The 17,720-nt window shown below is 52.6% G+C and overlaps 2 protein-coding genes across 4 annotated transcripts in view; one reads left to right on the forward strand and one right to left on the reverse strand.

The window, feature by feature from the left end:
* LOC147345629 (ATP-binding cassette sub-family A member 17-like) overlaps positions 1-2,843 on the reverse strand; it is a 107,753-nt gene extending 104,910 nt beyond the window's left edge. The window contains exon 1 of the mRNA XM_086376388.1: positions 1,913-2,843. The gene's annotated coding sequence lies outside the window, so the exon portion shown is untranslated. The remainder of the gene's footprint in view (positions 1-1,912) is intronic.
* A 437-nt stretch (positions 2,844-3,280) lies between these two features.
* The window catches only part of ABCA3 (ATP binding cassette subfamily A member 3), a 41,340-nt gene continuing 26,900 nt past the window's right edge, over positions 3,281-17,720 (forward strand). The window contains exons 1-8 of one of the 3 annotated variants that reach the window (XM_086376224.1): positions 3,281-3,420; positions 10,683-10,888; positions 11,019-11,236; positions 11,845-12,061; positions 13,162-13,232; positions 13,407-13,671; positions 14,566-14,735; positions 15,392-15,557. In XM_086376224.1, the coding sequence (XP_086232350.1) occupies positions 13,179-13,232; positions 13,407-13,671; positions 14,566-14,735; positions 15,392-15,557 (655 nt within the window). In that variant the 5' untranslated portion in view covers positions 3,281-3,420; positions 10,683-10,888; positions 11,019-11,236; positions 11,845-12,061; positions 13,162-13,178. The remainder of the gene's footprint in view (positions 3,421-10,682; positions 10,889-11,018; positions 11,237-11,844; positions 12,062-13,161; positions 13,233-13,406; positions 13,672-14,565; positions 14,736-15,391; positions 15,558-17,720) is intronic. The other 2 variants (XM_086376225.1, XM_086376226.1) reach the window with 2 other exon arrangements.

Genomic DNA, 17,720 nt, shown 5'->3' on the forward strand with positions numbered 1-17,720 from the left:
GATCAGTCCTGGATGTTCATTGGAAGGACTGATGTTGAAGCTGAAACTCCAATACTTTGGCCACCTGATGCAAAGAGCTGACTCATTTGAAGACCCTGATGCTGGGAAAGATTGAGGGCAGGAGGAGAAGGGGACAACAGAGGATGAGATGGTTGGATGGCATCACCAACTCAACGGACATTGGTTTGGGTGGATTTGGGGAGTTGGTGATGGACAGGGAGGCCTGAACTAAATTGAACTGAACTACTGTATAAAAAGACATATATGTAAACATATGCAGATATATAGATACTATTTGTGCCCCTCAAAAGAAATAGAGCTACAATACTGCTTTCATTTTAAAAATGTATACAGTATATATACACGTTACTATATATGTCCTGCGTGCATGCTCACTCAGTCCTGTCCAACTCTTTGCAACTCTATGAACTATAGCCTGCCAGGCTCCTCTGTCCACGGGATTTTCCAGGCAAGAATACTGGAGTGGGTTGCCATTTCTTCCTCCAGGGATCTTCCCAACTCAGGGATCAAATTTGCATCTCTGTCTCCTACACTTGCAGGCAAATTATTTTCCACTGAGCCACCTGGGAAGCCCCACCATTTGTCAGCCAACTATTATGATGACTAGGCTTACTGATGCTTGTAAAGCCACAAGATTTGATTATGAGTGTCACTATCCACTTTAGGATTTTCCATCAATCTTGATAAATGTCTGAGCCATGCGAACCCAAAGAAGTTTATCATATAACTTTTAGGCATATATCCATGGTATATGAATGAGACTAATTCACATACCAGAGTGTATTAAAGAGCTCAAGAACCTGAACACCTGGGTTCTGGTCTCAGCTCTATTGTGTACTTTGATGACCATTATATGGATCTCCCAACGGACGAAGACTAGATGGCGCATTTAGGTTTGCCTTGCTTTTAAGTAGTGGGCCTTCTGCAGAAGGCTGGTGGATTTTTCAGTGACTGGGGGATGTGTGTGTATGTGCACATGCACATGCAGGCTCAGTTGTGTCCAACTCTGTGACCCCATGGACTGTAGCCCTCCAGGCTCCACTGTACCTGGAATTTTCCAGGCAAGAATACCGGAGTGGTTGCCAATATTTCCTCCTCTGGGGGATCTTCCCAGCCCAGGAATTGAGTCCTGGTCTGCGTCTCCCGCATTAGCAAATGGATTCTTTACCTCTAGCGCCACCTGGGAAGCCCTCAGTGATAGTTGAAGTGAGTCAAGAGAGTCCAGTTCACTGTTGGCAGCTGCTTGCAAACTGGGAGTCCAGAGCCTGGAACCTTTACATGTGACAATATGCCTTTGCCAGTGACCTTCACACCGTCCCAGTTCATGACTATGAAAATTGATAATAATTACAATAGCAGGCACTCTAACATGATTAAGAACAAAGATATAGAACTCTGCAGTTGTCTGCCTTGATCCGCAAGATCATTCTTCTTCTTGTAGCCCCAAGCATAAAAGGGAAATTCTGAGTCAGCCAGTTCTGTTTCTGGACTTGGTTAGGCAAAACTGTGATCAGGTTTAGAAAGGGTTTGAAAAAACTCATGGTGTAACCAACTTAAGTTAGAAATGGGAAGGATTGGTTCTTGAAATAAAAAAAGATTAATGAAGAGAAGCAGGGTGAAGAGAAGGACCAGTCATCCAGGTTCACAGAGTTTTTCCCAATACTTTCATTGTGAGGGAAGGGGCCTAGTATACAAGATGGGAGAGACAATTTTTAAGATGTTTGTGATATTAATAATCCACTTATTCAGTAATTGCCTTCAATTTTTTTTTGGAATACTCATTACACAGACCAGTCTAGATTAAATCCCTAGTTATATTCTGCTTGTAGGTGCCAGGGCATTGCAATCAGCACTTATGGTTTTTCCCATTTCATTTTGAAATACTAAATACCTTTGAGTTGGTATTATCATTTTAATTGCAGGAATAGGAAGTTGAGGTTCACGAACTTTAAGTGCCAGGCCTGCACTAGTTAGGGAATCCGGGCAAGATCTGAAGCCAGGTCTTTGGGGCTTTTTCATTCAATATTTATCAAACGCCTCCTCTGTGCCCGAACCCTAGGATGTCGCTGTGAACTAAACAACGTCCCTCTTGGAGCCCATCTTCTGGTGAGAGAGACAGAAGAACAGCAAACAAGTAAATAACACCACTTCAGAGAGTGAAATAAGTTCCAAAGTAAAGACTCAGGGCTCTGCGATACTCCATCGCTAATCCATTAGGAGTCTGGGGGCAGAAGTAAGCTCCCGCCACGGGTCATTACTTTACGGTTCAGAGGGTCGTGTCCTCATCCCAGGGGAGCACTCGGAGTAGGCAGGAGCCGGGCCGGTCAGCAAGCGGCGTCCCGGCCCAGCGCCCTCTGCCAGGAGCCGCCCGAGGCCCGGCCAAGGGCAGCCAGGCAGCCGGCGGCAGGCGGACGTCGGGCCGCGGGAGGATCCTCGGAATCGACGCGCCGCTGGCCGCGCTCACGACCCGGGCAGTCAGGAGCCGAGTGGCCAGCCCTCAGCGACTGTTGACCTCGCGCCGTCCCCTCCTCGAGCCCCTACGCTCCCAGTGACCCCGGCCAGGCCTCGGGACCCTCCGGTCCAAGGTGACCCTTAACCTAGCCTCACGACTCTCTCGGCTTCAGGGGACTCCAACCTGACCTGTGACCCTCCTGAGGTGACCCTGGCTCTGACTCTCGACCCTCCTGCCTGAGGTGACCCTCGAGGCCTCGCTACCCCCTGAACTGCCCCTGGCACTGACGCCACACCCGGGGAGTCTGGGCCGTCCTGCCCACCCCACGGCCGTTTTCTAGAAATTTCCAAGCCCTCCATCTTCCCCAGGGCCTCGTCTGCCTAGCCGTGTCCTCGCCAGGCCCATGGTGGCAAAGCACCCTTCTACCGTCGGGAGAAGAGGCCCAGAACTCAACGAAAGACCGTGCTGGAGAAGAAATGGAAGATGGCCAGGAAAGCCAGAAGTCGGGCAACGACTACTTCAGCTGCCTGGAAATGCATGTGGACCACGCGATTCTCCTCACGAGTGGACGCCACACCCAGGCTCCCGCGTCGCGCGCCCCCTGCCGACCGTGTCGCGGAGGCGCGGAGCACTGCGCAGGCGCGAACTGAGCCGGGCCGGGGCGGGCCGGACCGGGCCAGGCCGGGGCGGGGCTTCCCCGGGGCGGGTCCGACACCCGCAGGGGCGGCCTGCTGCGCATGCGCGAGCCGGCCGGCGCGCCCCCTGCAGGACCCGAAGCGGCGAGGTCCTCAGCCCGACGCCGGTCGCAGGTGCCCCCTCCCCTCCGCGGCGGCCCAGCAGCTGTCAGCAGCGATCGCCGCCGCGAGGCAAGAGCGGAGCCGGGAGCCGAGGGCAGGGACCCCGCGAGAGGGCAGCGCCGGCCGCCGTCGCCCGGGCGCAGAGGGTCGGTGAGTGCAGCCAGGACCCGCATCTCGCGCGCGCTGGCTCGCAGGGCTCTTGGCTTGGGGGCCACTTCCCCGCCCGGGACGCCCTCCGTTCCGCCGGCCGTCCCCCTCCCGGGCCGGGCACCCGGCCGCTCCCGCGAGCCCGCCGCGCCCCCGCCCTGCCTCCGGCCTCCGGCGCCGGCCCAGCAGGTGCATCTCCCCGCAATGCCAGGCCGCCCTGACTCAGGCTGCCCCTCGGCGAGAGCTCTGGGCGTGTCCTCATCCCCGCAGGCAGCTGCCCAAAGCCGCTCCCCTTGGAGAAACTTAACCTTCCCGGAACTAGAACCTCTGCGGAATCCATTGTGCCGAGCCGAGGAGGGTGGACAGACATTTCCTACCTTAAGAGCCGCGGGCCTTCACCCGGCAGACAGTTTGAGCACTTGCTGCTAAAGCCATGCAGCATCCCTGGCGGGGGAGCCGAGGCAGGGCCGCCAAGGATGCTGCTGGCTCATCTCTCGGTGCAGAGATTCCCAGTGTGGGTGGGAATGCATTTTCGTATCGGAGTCCGCCCTGCTCTCAAACCCTCCTTCTCATGAGCCTCAGGGTGGGGGTCCAGTGGCCCACTGTTAGTGGTGGGAGTTGTGTGGGGAACCGAAGGAAGAGGACCTCCTGGTCTAGGTGGAAGGGCCTGCAACAGCCTTGGTGCCCATGATCAGTCTGTATTTGGTATGAATTTGTGTTTACCTAGGTATCCTCTCTTTCCTGAAGTAGACTGTAAGCTTCATGAGGGCGGGGGCCGTCTCCTAAAAGAAGGCTTGGGTTGCATCCTGGTGCATATTTGTCCCTCGAATGAATGCCCCTCCCCACTTCCTGGGACTTCACCTGATTAAAGACAGTTACCTGCTAGGGTTATTTCTGTTTGCCCCTCTGCCTCCTGAGCTGTGAGCTCCCTGAAGGCACGGAATGGCTCTTGTTGGGGCACATAGCCAGCACTTGGGCACATGTCAGGCACTCCCGGAATGCTTGTTGAAAGAGCGGATGAGACCTCAGAGCAGTGTGGAGACCCAGGCAGGGGAGGTGCAGGTGGAAGAGTTAGGCTCTTTTTCTCCTGAGCACATGCATCATTTGATTCAAAACACTTTGGTGCTGCTTTTTTTAAGATTAAGGATGTTTTCCTTTAAAAAGTTAAGGTCGTTGGAAAAGTAAAAGAAAGGGAAAACAGGTAAAAACTGATGCCATGGGAATCCCCTCTACCTTTTTTAACTTCTCAGGGTGTTGTTTTTTTTTAATTGAACAGTTGCTTATTATGTTCAACAAACAGGATGACATCATCCCTTCTCTAAGGTTATCGATCACCTTTCTGATGAAACAGCATTTTGGAACAAGACAGGGAGTTCACGTTGTTTTATTTTTTTAAGTCACTAGCTTTCCACAGTGTATATGCCAGGAAGTCTCATGGGAACCTGTTTTCAGTTAGTCTCAACTGGGAAGGCCCAGGTAAGACTCCCTAATTGGCAGTTTCTTCTCCAGCCCTACTTCCTGAAATAACAGTAGACTCCTCTGCTCTTGAGGCTTTTAGGGATGTGGGGGGGAGCAGAGCAGTCTAGAACTCTGGGGAGAGTGATAGGCAAGACTCTGTGCACGACTGGGGACCTTGGGATAGAGCTAAAGAAATTATTTATTCCCAAGTAACTGACCTCAAACAGAATGAAATAAGTGCCACACAGGATATCCAGAAAAGCTGCTGCAAGTGTGCAGAAGTGGAGGGGTGGCTTTTGACAAGAACAGAAGGTCTCAACCCTGGCTGCAGGTTAGAATCTCCCAGGAAAGAGTCCCAGGCCCACACCACAGCCCAGAATCTCCAGGGGTGGGCCTCAGGTATCAGTTTCTATCTTAAAGCACTCCAGAAAATTCCATCATGCAGCCAAGATGAACCCCCAAACCAGTCAGGGTTGTCAGTGGTGGCTGCATGAAGGGGCGAGGACTAGACTGGGAAATAATAGGAAGGATTTCGGAAAGCAGAGGCTGGAATAGTGGATGATACTCCAAGCCGACAAAATCACAGCAGGCCTATGCCCTACCCCCAGGAAAGTGTTAGGCGATGTCCGTCCCTGTCCTGGGAGACTTGGGCAGTACTTGTCCCCCTGCCTTGCTGAGTCGTCCCCTACATTTGGAGAGATCTGGAGTCAATGGGCAGAGAGGCACTGTTGCAGGAGCTAATGAGCTTGCTGCCTTGCTTGTTACAGAAGATCCATGGTTACCTCTCTCTGGGGATGCTCAATTGCCTTGTTACCTCGTTTCCTGCACCTCGAGAGGCAGAAGGCTAGTGGGACGGCAAAGCAGACCGAGGCTGCAGCCAAGGTGGCATAGACTTTGTGGAACTCTCTCCTTGTAGCCTCCTCTGGGCCACACCTTTGGTTTAAAAATATACCCCATCACCTGTTGCTGGGAGCTTCAGTGCAAACTCAGAGCCATGTGGTTCTGAGGAGCCCGCCACCACAGATCATGGCACTGAGTGTGAGACTCACCAACTAGGTCTCCATCTGGGCCTCCAGATGACCATGTCCCTGAAGCATGGCCTTGAACCTGGCCTTACAGGGCCCTGGGGCCGTGACCACGTCTTGTAGATTTGTTCCTACCTTATCCACAGAAGGGCCAGTTGTGTGAATAAGTTGTCCAGAAGCTCTTTTCCGGGGCACTGCTATATGTAAAAGAACTGGATCATGCACTACCATGTATTTATTAGAAAATAAAACGTTTCTAATACATTTATTAGAAAAGATAGCCATGTGGGCACTTCCCCAGTGATTCACTGGTTAAGACTCCACAGGGTCATGAGTTCGATCCCTTGTCTGAGATCTCACATGCTGTGCAGTAGCAGAGCCAAAAAATAGGTAAATAAGTAAAATTTTTAAAGATAGCCATATGCTACTGTCCTTAATATCATGGACATAGAACCATGTCCATAGAACCACAGAGGCAAAGTGAACATGATTAATTTTTTCAATAGCGTGAAATCTATTGCACAAATGTGTGCTGTTCTTAAAAGAGAGCCAGGTGATCAAGTCTACATCCCATTTATGAACTCTTGGTGAGGCCTGAGCCCAGCATCTGCAAGTCTGGTTCTGAGTTCTCTGTCTGTCAGTTCCTGGTTTTCTAGCGGTCCACAGTGAACTTCAGGAAGGCATGCAGACTGTGCTGTGCGCCTGATACTTATTTGTCAATCCCAGCCACCAATTGTGCCAGAGCTCTTGATGAATCTGGGCTGCTGAGCGTTCAGGGGCTCTCAGGTGTGGGGTAGACGTTCTGGCTCCTAAAGCTTTTGCTGTTCAGGTGCAAGTGTTCACGTAATGGTGCTCTTGCCGCATCTGTGGCAATACTATCACGCGCTGGTGTAAACATCCCCAGACTCTGTGTTCATAAATGCTGTGTTCTCAGCACAGGTTATTTTGAAAAGCTGTAACTCACGCATTTTCACCTTTTCCTTGAAGGGATAGATTTGAGTGCATTGGCTTAAAACCAGTAAGCTAACTGACAGTCTGCTGCACTCCTTTGTCACTAGAGAAAAAAGAAAAAGATTTCCAGGTTTGAAACTTCTCGTGAAAGAAAATGTATATTTCCTTCTTAAGTTCTAAGTGCTCACGAGAGACGCTCACCAAATCACTGCAAAGTATCATAAAGCTTTGGCTCTTTAAGGGTCTGCTTAAAGCCACAATATCCCAAAGTGTGTAAACTCCAACACACCTGAGAGATGTCAAGTAAACCAGCAGGCGAGGGCCCATTATCACCCACGTGTCACAGAGTGATGACAGAGCCCCTCTTCCATCAGGGAGCCGCAGCCACTGACACACAGGCCAGCAAGAGTGCCAGGGTGCGTCCCTGTATTAAATATTAGTAAAACCAAATTTTCCCTCATTTCTAAAATAGAATTTCTCACCATTCCTTTACTCCAGATTGTCTTTCCCATCATGCTTGAAGACCAGCAGTGGGGCTCACTGGGAACCATCCTCTATACATATGCCTACTGTTTTCAGTCTGATTTTTTTATGTTGCTTGGGGGTATTGGGACATTCACCTGTGGAATCCATTGAATCAGATATTTTCACAATTTAAGAGATCATGTACTAGGTAAAAGATTAAGCAAAACAGAACACCCTCGAGCAGAATTACAGCACTTCTGGATACCCCTCTACCCACTCTCCGCCCCCACCCAGGTTCCACCCCAGTTCCCTTCCTGGCAGAGAGTCCCAAGGCCCTGGTTGACTCCCCTTCCTGATTCAGTCCCTGCCGCTCCTCCCCCGCCACTCAGAGTTACTTTCTGTTCCCCACTGCTGCTGCTGCTGCTGCTAAATTGCCTCAGTTGTGTCTGACTCTGTGCAACCCCATAGACAGCAGCCCACCAGGCTCCTCCATCCCTGGGATTCTCCAGGCAAGAACACTGGAGTGGGTTGCCATTTCCTTCTCCAGTGCATGAAAGTGGAAAGTGAAAGGGAAATTGCTCCGTCGTGTCCGACTCCTAGTGACCCCATGGACTGCAGCCTACCAGGTTCCCCCGTCCATGGGATTTTCCAGGCAAGAGTACTGGAGTGGGGTGCCATTGCCTTCTCTGTCTATTCCCCACACACACTCTTTAATTTCTCCAGAATCCTATAATGCCCTCCCCACCCCAAGGAAACTGGTCTCCTGTGTAACCTCCTGCGAGCCTTCCCAGAGCCACACACTCACGCATGCACACTCACACACACACACGCACACACAAAATCCGGGATGCCCTCCCCACCCCAAGGAAAAAGAAACCCGATGCTGGTCTTCTCTGTTACCTCCTGCAAGCCTTCCCAGAGCCACACACTCACACACACACACACACACACACACACACACACACACACAAAATCCGGAGCTCCTCCATAATCGTGTGATGCTTCATTTGGCTTCAGCTGTAGCGATCACAGGTGGCACTAATGGTAAAAAACCTGCTTGCCAATGCAGGAGACGCAAGAGACATGGGTTCTATCCCTGGGTTGGGAAGATCCCCTGGAGGAAGGCATGGAAACTCACTTCAATATTCTTGCCTGGAAAATTCCACGGACAGAGGGACCTGGCGGGCTATATATACTCCATGGGTTTGCAAAAGAGTTGAACACAACTTTTCAGAACACAGTCTGAAGCAACTCAGCACGTAGCGATTACAGTCCATGCGAGCATTTGCAGACTGTGAACTCCTTGGATTAAGAACACTGAATTTCATTTCCAAATCCTTAGTACCTGATGTAAGTGCCCACCACACATAAGCACTTAGCAAGTGTTTGCTGGATGAGTAAATGCTTTTTTGCAAGGCCTCAGGCTCCGCCAGCACACAAGTACTCTCGTGCCTTCTTCAGTGGGTACACACATAGGCTTAAAACCGCTGACTGTTGTGGGCTCCCTGTGTCCATCAGGAAATGCTTTCCCAGCTGAGATGGGCCCTTGCCCACCTTGGTCCTCAGGAAAAGCGCCAAGACCCAGCCAACGTCACCAACAAAGCCATCTCTCTCTGTTCTGCATCTGTGTTCAAGAGGGCAGAGCTGTGATTGTCTGCTCTCCATGATGAGGGGATCTCACACCTTGGCCTTGCTGAGACCCCTCCCACCCAGCCATGCCTCCCTCCACGCCTGTGCAGACTTGGCTTCTGTGGAAGGACAGGTGCCAAGCTTGGGACATATCAGAACATATGATGGAACGCTATGTGCCGGACCCCAGGGGCCTGTCCAGTTCTTGCTGGCCTTGAGGCCCGCTTGGCAGTGACCTTTTCTAGAAGTGTTTTGTTGTTGTTTAGTGGCTAAGTTGTGTCTGACTCTTCATGACTCCATTGACTGTAGCCCGCCAGGCTCCTCCATCCGTGGGATTTCCCAGGCAAGAATACTTCCCACCATTCTGTTCTGTGTATGCAGAGATAAAAGCTTCTTTTGCTTGGGTGCATAGAAACTGGAGGACATATTCAAGCCCATAGTGAAAAAGTCCCCAAATCAGGAAGGAAGGTATCAGGACTCAGCACGTGCTGGCGCGCACCCGACACGGTGCTCCCAAACTGGGAGCATGGTTTTCAGAGGGACCTGGTGCACCCTCGAGAGCATGCTCAGGAGTGAGCAGCCCACGGCTGCACTCACTCTGAACCAGCTCAATTGCTCACCTGAAAAGCAAACACTGAAATAGTCAATGATTTGTGTAATGTTTAATGTTTTAACAGTAAGCAAACAAGCCTTTCCGTGGTAGAAAGAGCTTTCCCTTCCTTTGCTGGCTCCGTCCCGGGAGGTGTGAAGTGAGCCCAGTGAGAAGTCCTCAGATGTTCTTGAGGGGCTCTGCGGGCAGAGCCTGGAGTGGACCCACCTGGGCTGGTTCTGGATCCCAGCACCATCCCCCACCCTGCACCCCGCCGCCACTTCTGGGAGACTCTGAGTGCCGCGGCCTCAAGTGTTTTGAGGAACTTGAACTTCCTTTCCTCGTGTACATTTGCTTTCATAACCAGAAAGCTTCCCAGATTTTGTAATTCTGGGAATCTCCTGCTTTAAATTCCTTTTGCACTCAGACAGAGCAGACCACTGGTATGGCATTCAGGAAGACTTCAGATAGAGCCAGCTGGCGCAGAGCCATGTGGGGAGACAGAAATACATACAATGGGACTCCCCTGGTGGTCTAGTGGCTAGGACTCTGCGCTCCCAGTGCAGGGGGACCAGGTTCGGTACCTGGTCAGGGAGCTAGATCCCACGTGCTGCAGCTAAGACCCAGTACAGCCAAATATATTAATTAAAAAAAGAAATTACATACTATGTATGGTAGTGAGGCTCCAGGGATATGCTTTCTTTTGGATTTCTAGTGTTAGGTTCTGGGGGAAATATGTACAGATTTTATAGTGGTGTTTGCTGCTTTTAGGGTACATAAGACTGTAGGGGTTCCGTGGTAAAAACAGACCGGGAGGGTGGGATCCTGGGACAGTCGCTTCCTCCTCATCTGAGAAAGGAGGAGGGTACCAGAGCCAGGGCTGGGTTAGGAAGTTCTGAAATATAAAGAATAGGAAAGGAAAGTCTCTCATGGTTTGTGGCACTAGAAGAGAGAACACAGTGCCTCTCCAGAGTTCTTGGTTTCCGGGAATCCAAGTTTCTTTGATAGTATTTGGTTCTGCTGAAGTAAACCTGCTTGCTATCTCTTTTGCACTTTGATTTTCTAACTCAGTGAGAGGTGTTTTACGATTATTTTTTTATTTTTTGAATTATGCCCTGACGCCCACCCCCTCCCCCATTTGCCCAAAGGTGCCGGAGCGTCATGCCAGCGAGCCCCGGGCCCCTCCCGATGTCCCATGAGGCGTCCGTGCTCCCGAGCTCCAAGGTCAGCCCCCTGCACTCCAGAAGCCTGCCAGCCCCACCCCAGAGCCGTTCTCGCGGGGCCACCTCCTCCCAGCCAGACCTCCTGTAGCCCCAGAGGAAGGCCTCAGCCAGGAGCCACTGCCGGGACTCAGGTCAGTTCCCCGGCGCCGCTGTCCGGGGTTCTGCTCATGGGAAGCTGGACGGGCTGTCTCTCTGCCTTCCCAGCCCCCCTGCTCCTGGAGAGGTGGGATTAAGCCTGGGGACATGTCCTTTCTTGGCCAGACCTTTCCAGAAAAGGAAGTCATTGACTCCTCTGTCCAGAAGACGTCTTTGAACTGTGACCTTTTCACCCTCCGCTCTTGGTCAAGGAGCAATCGTCTTGGCCTCACCAGGCGCCCGTCAGCCAACCGTGCGGATGACCAGCCCCTCTGGAGGCACCCCTTCCCCAGCTTAGCCTGAACCAGTTCTTGAAACTGTTCGCAGACCACAGGCCTTCGTGGGTAACGCTACACAACTACTCTTTTATTAATGGTCTACGATTTCTCTTAAGACAGGTTTTCCAGCTTGTTAATTCTAAAAGAATTCGGATGACTTACTAAGTTGCTGCTTAATAGCACTTCATACTATCTTCGCTTTAATCGCTTCGTATTTTAACTGTGCGGTTAATGAAAAGCCATATTTTAAGTTAATTTGTAAATAACTTCTCGCAGTTGTGTTTTCTATTAATATTTATTGAGTGCCCTTTAAAGCATACATTTTGAGGAACTACCATTAGACAGATATGGACAGCCACATTTTTTTTTAAAGCAAGAGTTTAATTTAAAAATGAGCTTTCCTGAAAATGATTTTCAACTAACTAGAGACAGAAGTAAAACTGGCTGTTTCAGAAAACAAATGAGCTCTCGCTCTGTGAGCACTGGGTCTGGAGGTGGGTTCTCTGGGCTGTAGTGTTGGAGTAGGTTAACTAGGGAAGGATTTTCCAGCCATTTGTCTGAGTCTCCCTCACGTCCTGACCCTCCTGATGGGCGGTGTTGGGTCCGTGTGAGTGTGGGGCCGGCTGGTCACACCCAGGACTCTTCCTGTGAGTCATGGGCGCTTCTCCCCACAGGCAGGACCTGGAGCTGTGAAGGGCCCCTCTGCGCTCCAGCTGCGTCCTTGGCGTGGACGGTGACCAGGAGCTCTCGGGCCGCCCTCCTCTGCTGGCCTCACCGCCCACCTTAGCTCCAGCCTCGGCCTTCATGCCTGCGGCTTCTGGAACCACGTGCTTCTAGCCGCAGGCGCCCTGGGGCCTTCCTGAGCTCCTCCGACCCCCTCCTTCTCTAGAGGTTGGTGTGGCTCCGTGTCTCTGCTTCTCACACTGCAGTCTCAGAAGGCGGATTTCCCTCAATCTAGGGAGAGCTTGATAAGCCTCTGTTCTTGTTTCTGCTGTCTCTGTGTTTGGTGATCCATCTCGCATCAGATTCTCCCAGCTCTGTGTGCTGGATTTAAATTAGAACATTCAGGGTGGGAGGAGGTTCAAGAGGGAGGGGACATAGGTATACTTACGGCCGATTGACGTTTTTGTTCAGCAGAAAGCACCATGACATTGTAAGGCAGTTATCCTCCAGTTGAAAAAATATCAACTTTCACAAGTGACTTAGGTAGATTCTCTCTAGAGGAAAGTGATCAGTGTTGTCAGGTGGAGGCCCGCAGGCCACTGCTCACAGTTAAAGCAGGAAAAACTGGTCCTTAGGGCTCCAGGCGGGAGAGCACGCGCCCTCCGGCCACTTTTGTGTCCTGTGGTGTGGTGTCGGCTCCCGGGTCAGGGCCCTCACTGCTCCCCCACAGCCCTCTCCAGCTCTCAGACATCAGCCCACAGCCAGGACTCTGAGCTGACTTTGCTTTTACTGTCCTAGGATGGTGGAGAGTAAAGTGTCAGGGCTGGGATTCCATCAGTCTGAGTTTCAGCCAAGAAACTGCACATTCAGGGACTTCCTTGGTGGTCCAGTGGCTAAGACTCTGCGTTCCCAATGCAGGGGGCCCAGGTTCGATCCCTGGTCAGGAAACTAGATCCCATATGCCACAACTAAGACCCGGCATATCCACATAAATGAAAAAAAAAAAAAAGAGAGAGAGACAGCACATTCATATCAACTGCAGAGAACGTGTGAATAGCATTCATCACGATTGCCACTCTGGTGGTCACGGTGCAGCTGGTTCCAAAAGAAACTAAGTCAGCTTCCTAACAGGGCGTGTGTTCCTGGAACTCACAGAACAGGACAGAACAGACCTGGCTCCCCCTCCTCCCGGAGCTGGTCTGAGTCAGACTGGGACACAGGTGCTGAGGATCTGTGTCTCAGGACCAGCTGTCCCCCCACCTCCCACCTTCCGCCAACACCATTCTCGTCTCACCAACACCCTGACCCTGTCTTTGATCTACGACTAGCGGCCCCTCCAGAGAGGATGGCGGTGCTCAGGCAGCTGGCGCTGCTGCTCTGGAAGAACTATACTCTGCAGGTGGGCCCAGCTCTGTGGCTGCTGGGGGCAAGGGGCCTGGTGCAGGGGCATCGGTGGGAGGGGCTGCGGGGCCCTCCACCTCCAGCTGAGGGGGTGGTGAGGGGCCTGGTGGAGGGGCATCGGTGGGAGGGGCTCTGGTGCTCTCCCTCACCCCAAAGTCCCGTCTCTCCCCAGAAGCGGAAGGTGCTGGTGACCCTCTTGGAGCTCTTTCTGCCCCTGCTGTTCTCTGGGATCCTGATCTGGCTCCGCCTGAAGATACAGTCAGAGAACGTGCCCAATGCCACCCTCTACCCCAGCCAGTCCATCCGAGAGCTGCCCCTCTTCTTCAGCTTCCCCCCGCCGGGGGCCACCTGGGAGCTGGCCTACATCCCATCCCAAAGTGAGGCGGTGCGCACAGTGGTGGAGAACGTGCAGAGGGCGCTGGTGATCAACCTGCGAGGTGCGGTGTCTGGGGCGCGGGGGGCGGGGTCCGGAGCACTGCTAGGCTTGGGCCTCAGGGCAGGGCTGGTGGTGCAGGAGCCGGGCAGCAGCTGAGTGGACCCTGCCGCCCCCATCGTGGCCACACTGCCCGAATCCCTCGGCCGTGTGGAGTCTCGGTGTAGCAGGAACCAGGGCCGTGAGGGTTTGCAGCCCCCAGCTGTTCTAGTGGGGATGGCATCCACGTACCCCAGAGAAGTTCTTTGTCACGAGGGTGAGGCGTGTTTCCAGTGCCCAGTGCCAGGGACCTCTCCTGGGATGTGGTTTGGTGAGGGCGGCTCTGACAAAGGTCAGCAGGAAGCCCACTAAGGGACATCCCCAGGAAACGTGCAGCCGCCCTCATTAGGTCTGTGCTCTCAGAACCGAGAGTATCTCCCCTTTTCTCTTGCCCTTGGTTTGGGCACCGCTCTCCCTTGATCTGTACAGTCCAGTGCAGCCAGCACTTAGAGCAAGGTTTCTGCTTCCTCCCTGGGGGATTAAGAGTCAAATCCTTCACGTGGAACGCGGTCTGGATGAGAGAGATCCCTGAACAGACTATACGTTCACACCCCCTTGGGTTTTTAAAGCCCACCGTTACGGTTCTGAGAGAGAGACTGAGGTGGGCTGCAGAATCCAGGGCAGGGCAGCCACCCCCAGAGAGGGGCCGGTCACCACTCAGCGCTGCTGCCGGCCCAGCTCCAGTTCTCAGCTTCCCGAAGCCCAGGACCTGCGTGGATGGTGAGGTTCTGCCAGTCTTCACTGCGGCCCGTCTCTGCCAGAAACAAAAGCCTCCTGGAGTCTTAGGAGAGGTTTATAAAGTGCTAGAGAAACTTGGGAGTTTTAGTCCTTGATCTGAAGGTGCAGTTTTTTCAAGCAGAGCAGGCGATTGGGCAACTCCAGGCGCCCCTTCTCCCCATAGCTCGCGGCTTCACCTCCGAGAAGGACTTCGAGGACTACATCAGATACGACAACCGCTCCACCAATGTGCTGGCCGCTCTGGTGTTTGAGCACACCTTCAACCACAGCCGGGACCCCCTGCCACTGGCGGTGAGGACCCCAGCCCCAAAGAGACCAGCTGCTTCTCCAGGAGCCAGGCTGCTGGTGGTCATGGCCCCCTCCCCACCCACAGACGCTCTGCCTGCCTGGGAACAAATGTGACTGTCCCCTGCATCCAGAAGTTTTAGAGGCCTCGCCTGAGGACAGTGGCTGTGGACTGTCGCTGTGGCCCCACTGTCCCGTTGTTCTGTAAAAGGCATTACTGATCTCCCTGGACAGAATCAAATAGGACAAGTAGGAAAGCCACAGATACTTGGAACTTGGTGCCACATAGCATTAAAACTTCAGTCACACGTTTAAACAAACAGAAAGAAAGGTTTTCTGGTTCCCCTGCCGGCATTAAGGCTAGGAAGCCATCGGATCCCCAGCCTTACGCTGGAGGCCTGCTGGTCAGCGGTGGTGCGTCACAGGTGGAGTTCCCATTGGTGACGCAGAGGAGGGTGGTGATGGGTGGTGCAGAGATGCCCCCGGGCTCCCTGTGCCCCAGCAGGACCACTCCCTCCCACCTCCTGAGACCCAGACCTTGTTGGGGGGGTAGTGCTGAGGTCACAGGAACAAAGGTCCCCCAGCCCCCTGACACTGGACGTGGACGTTTGCTCCTCTGGCCAGACCCCTGACAACGCTTGGTTTTCTCTTTACTTCTGCAGGTAAAATACCACTTACGCTTCAGTTACACACGAAGAAACTACATGTGGACTCAGACAGGCTCCTTTTTCCTGAAAGAGACAGAGGGATGGCACACCACTTCCCTTTTTCCACTCTTCCCAAACCCAGGACCCAGGGAGCCCACGTCCCCTGATGGCGGAGAACCTGGTGAGGAGCACTTTCAAGGGGCCTTCTTCCCTCCCCGGGTGCTGGCTGGTGATAGTCATGTGGGGGAACCCACTCTGCATTTCTTTGGAAGAAGGTTTTTTTAATAATCTTATTTATTTGTTTATGGCTGTGCTGGGTCTTCATTGACATGTGGTCCTTCCTCTAGTTGCGGCGATCAGGGGCTACTCTTCCTTGCGGTACCCAGGCTTCTCGTTGCGGTGGCTTCTCTTATTGCAGAGCATAGGCTCTAGGCTCACGGGCTTCAGTACTTGTGTCTTCTGGGCTCTAGAGCACAGGCTCAGTGGTTGTGGTACCTGGGCTTAGTAGCTCCATGGCATATGAGGTCTTCCCAGATCAGGGATCGAACCTGTGTCTCCTGCATTGGCAGGTGGATTCTTTACCACTGAGCCACCAGGGAAGCCCTGGAGGAAGATTTTTTTATGAGTATTAGATCTTCTTTGCAGAAGAACGGGAGCTTCCCAGGTGGCACTAGTGGTAAAGAACCCACCTGCCAATGCAGGAACGTAAGAGACTAGGGTTCCATCCCTGGGTGGGGAAGATCCCCAGGAGGAGGGCACGGCAACCCACTCCAGTGTTCTTGCCTGGAGAATCCCATGGACAGAGGAGCCTGGCGGGCTACAGTCCATGGAGTCACAAAGAGTCAGACAAGACTGAAGTGACTTTGCACGCACGCAGTAGAAGGAAGACATCCAGTAAGCCTGGATTCTGAGAGACCAAAATAATCTTTAAAAACATCTAAGGCTGTCTGTTTCCAGGAGACGTGGGCTTTCATATTTCTGTTTTTAAGGAGCTTCGATTTGCACAGGGTCTTTAGGGGTAGGTTCCGCATTTCCCTTCTCTCCTGCCCTTCTCTGTGTACAGTTTTATAGGTTTTGTAAGCTCTGTGGTCCTTGTGTAAGTGTCCACGATTTCATTGCATCAGTGGAGTGTTTGCAGAAGTCAGATCTCGGCTTGTTGTCCCATCACGGCGTGCACTGGTCTATCCAGTGGAACTCTGATGTGTAGTTGGCTTGTTTGTCTCCTCTGACCATGGTCCCATCTTAAAACTGAGTTTCTGGGCTCCAGGACTAGGCTTTGCCCTCAAGCTAAGACCTTCAGGCAGCATCCTGGGTGTTTCAAAGAATGTAGAATTCCTAGGTCTGCAAGAGGCAGAACTTGTTAGAGAGTCTGATGAAAAGACCCCAGGAATGTCCCTAGACAGAGCTGGGACTGCAGGAGGCGGCCAGCCTCTGGAAATGCATTTCAGAGGCCAGGGCCCTGTCACCAGGCTAAAGTTCCAGGGAAAAGGTTTAAATCAGAAAGTGGAGCTGGGACAAGCAAGTCAGGGTGAAGTGTATAAGGCCCCACAGTGGAGCCCCGGGCAGGTCCCCGAGTGGGCAGGAGAAGCCACGTCAGCTGCCACACCCACTGCCTATGGCCAGCGGCAGGAAACCCTGGCCACGGTGACCCAGGGCAGCGCTGTCCCTCCTGTTTGTGGGGACAATTTCCTAAGCTTGGAAGCAATAGAGGAAGCAGTTCCCCAAGGAAAAGCATGACAGATTTCACTATGTACAAACTTGAAATCTGCTTAAAAAAAAAAATAAAAGGAAAAGATAGAACAATGATTTTAAAACAAGAGACTGGGAAAACATTGCAGCAAATGATGAAGGGTGAATGTTTCCTGCATCATAAAGGACTCCTTAGTCCAAATCAGCTTAAAAAACCCACGAAGATCCCGAGAGGCGTGGAAAGGACGTGAAGCTGCCACACAGCACCGCACCCCCTGCCATGAGTTAGGCCAGGGTTGTCCCCAAGCCCACCCCCAAGTGTCCATACCTTAGACCCCTGATCCCTGATAAAGACACAGCCCCTGAAATAGCCTGAAAGGAGAAAATCCAGATACACAAAGATGTTTCCCACAGCATTATTTACGATCATTAAAATTTCAGCTGTGGGGCCATGATTGATCACAGAGGGTAGCTGCTCGTCGGTGTTGAGCAACCACAGAGGTTGTGGTGGTGAAGACCCTGCAGCAGCATACGTGGCCTCGTGGGGGAACCACATGTGAGCAGGAGGCAGGCAGGGTGTTTCCTGGGGGACGCTGGCTTTCAAGCCAGGAGACCAGGGTCCATCTTGGCTGCGGCCCCTCCTGCTGTGCGGGGG

This window comes from Bos grunniens, chromosome 25, assembly GCF_055505025.1.
Source record: "Bos grunniens cultivar Pamir isolate PY7600 chromosome 25, Bosgru_T2T1.0, whole genome shotgun sequence".
Classification (NCBI taxonomy): Eukaryota; Metazoa; Chordata; class Mammalia; order Artiodactyla; family Bovidae; genus Bos; species Bos grunniens.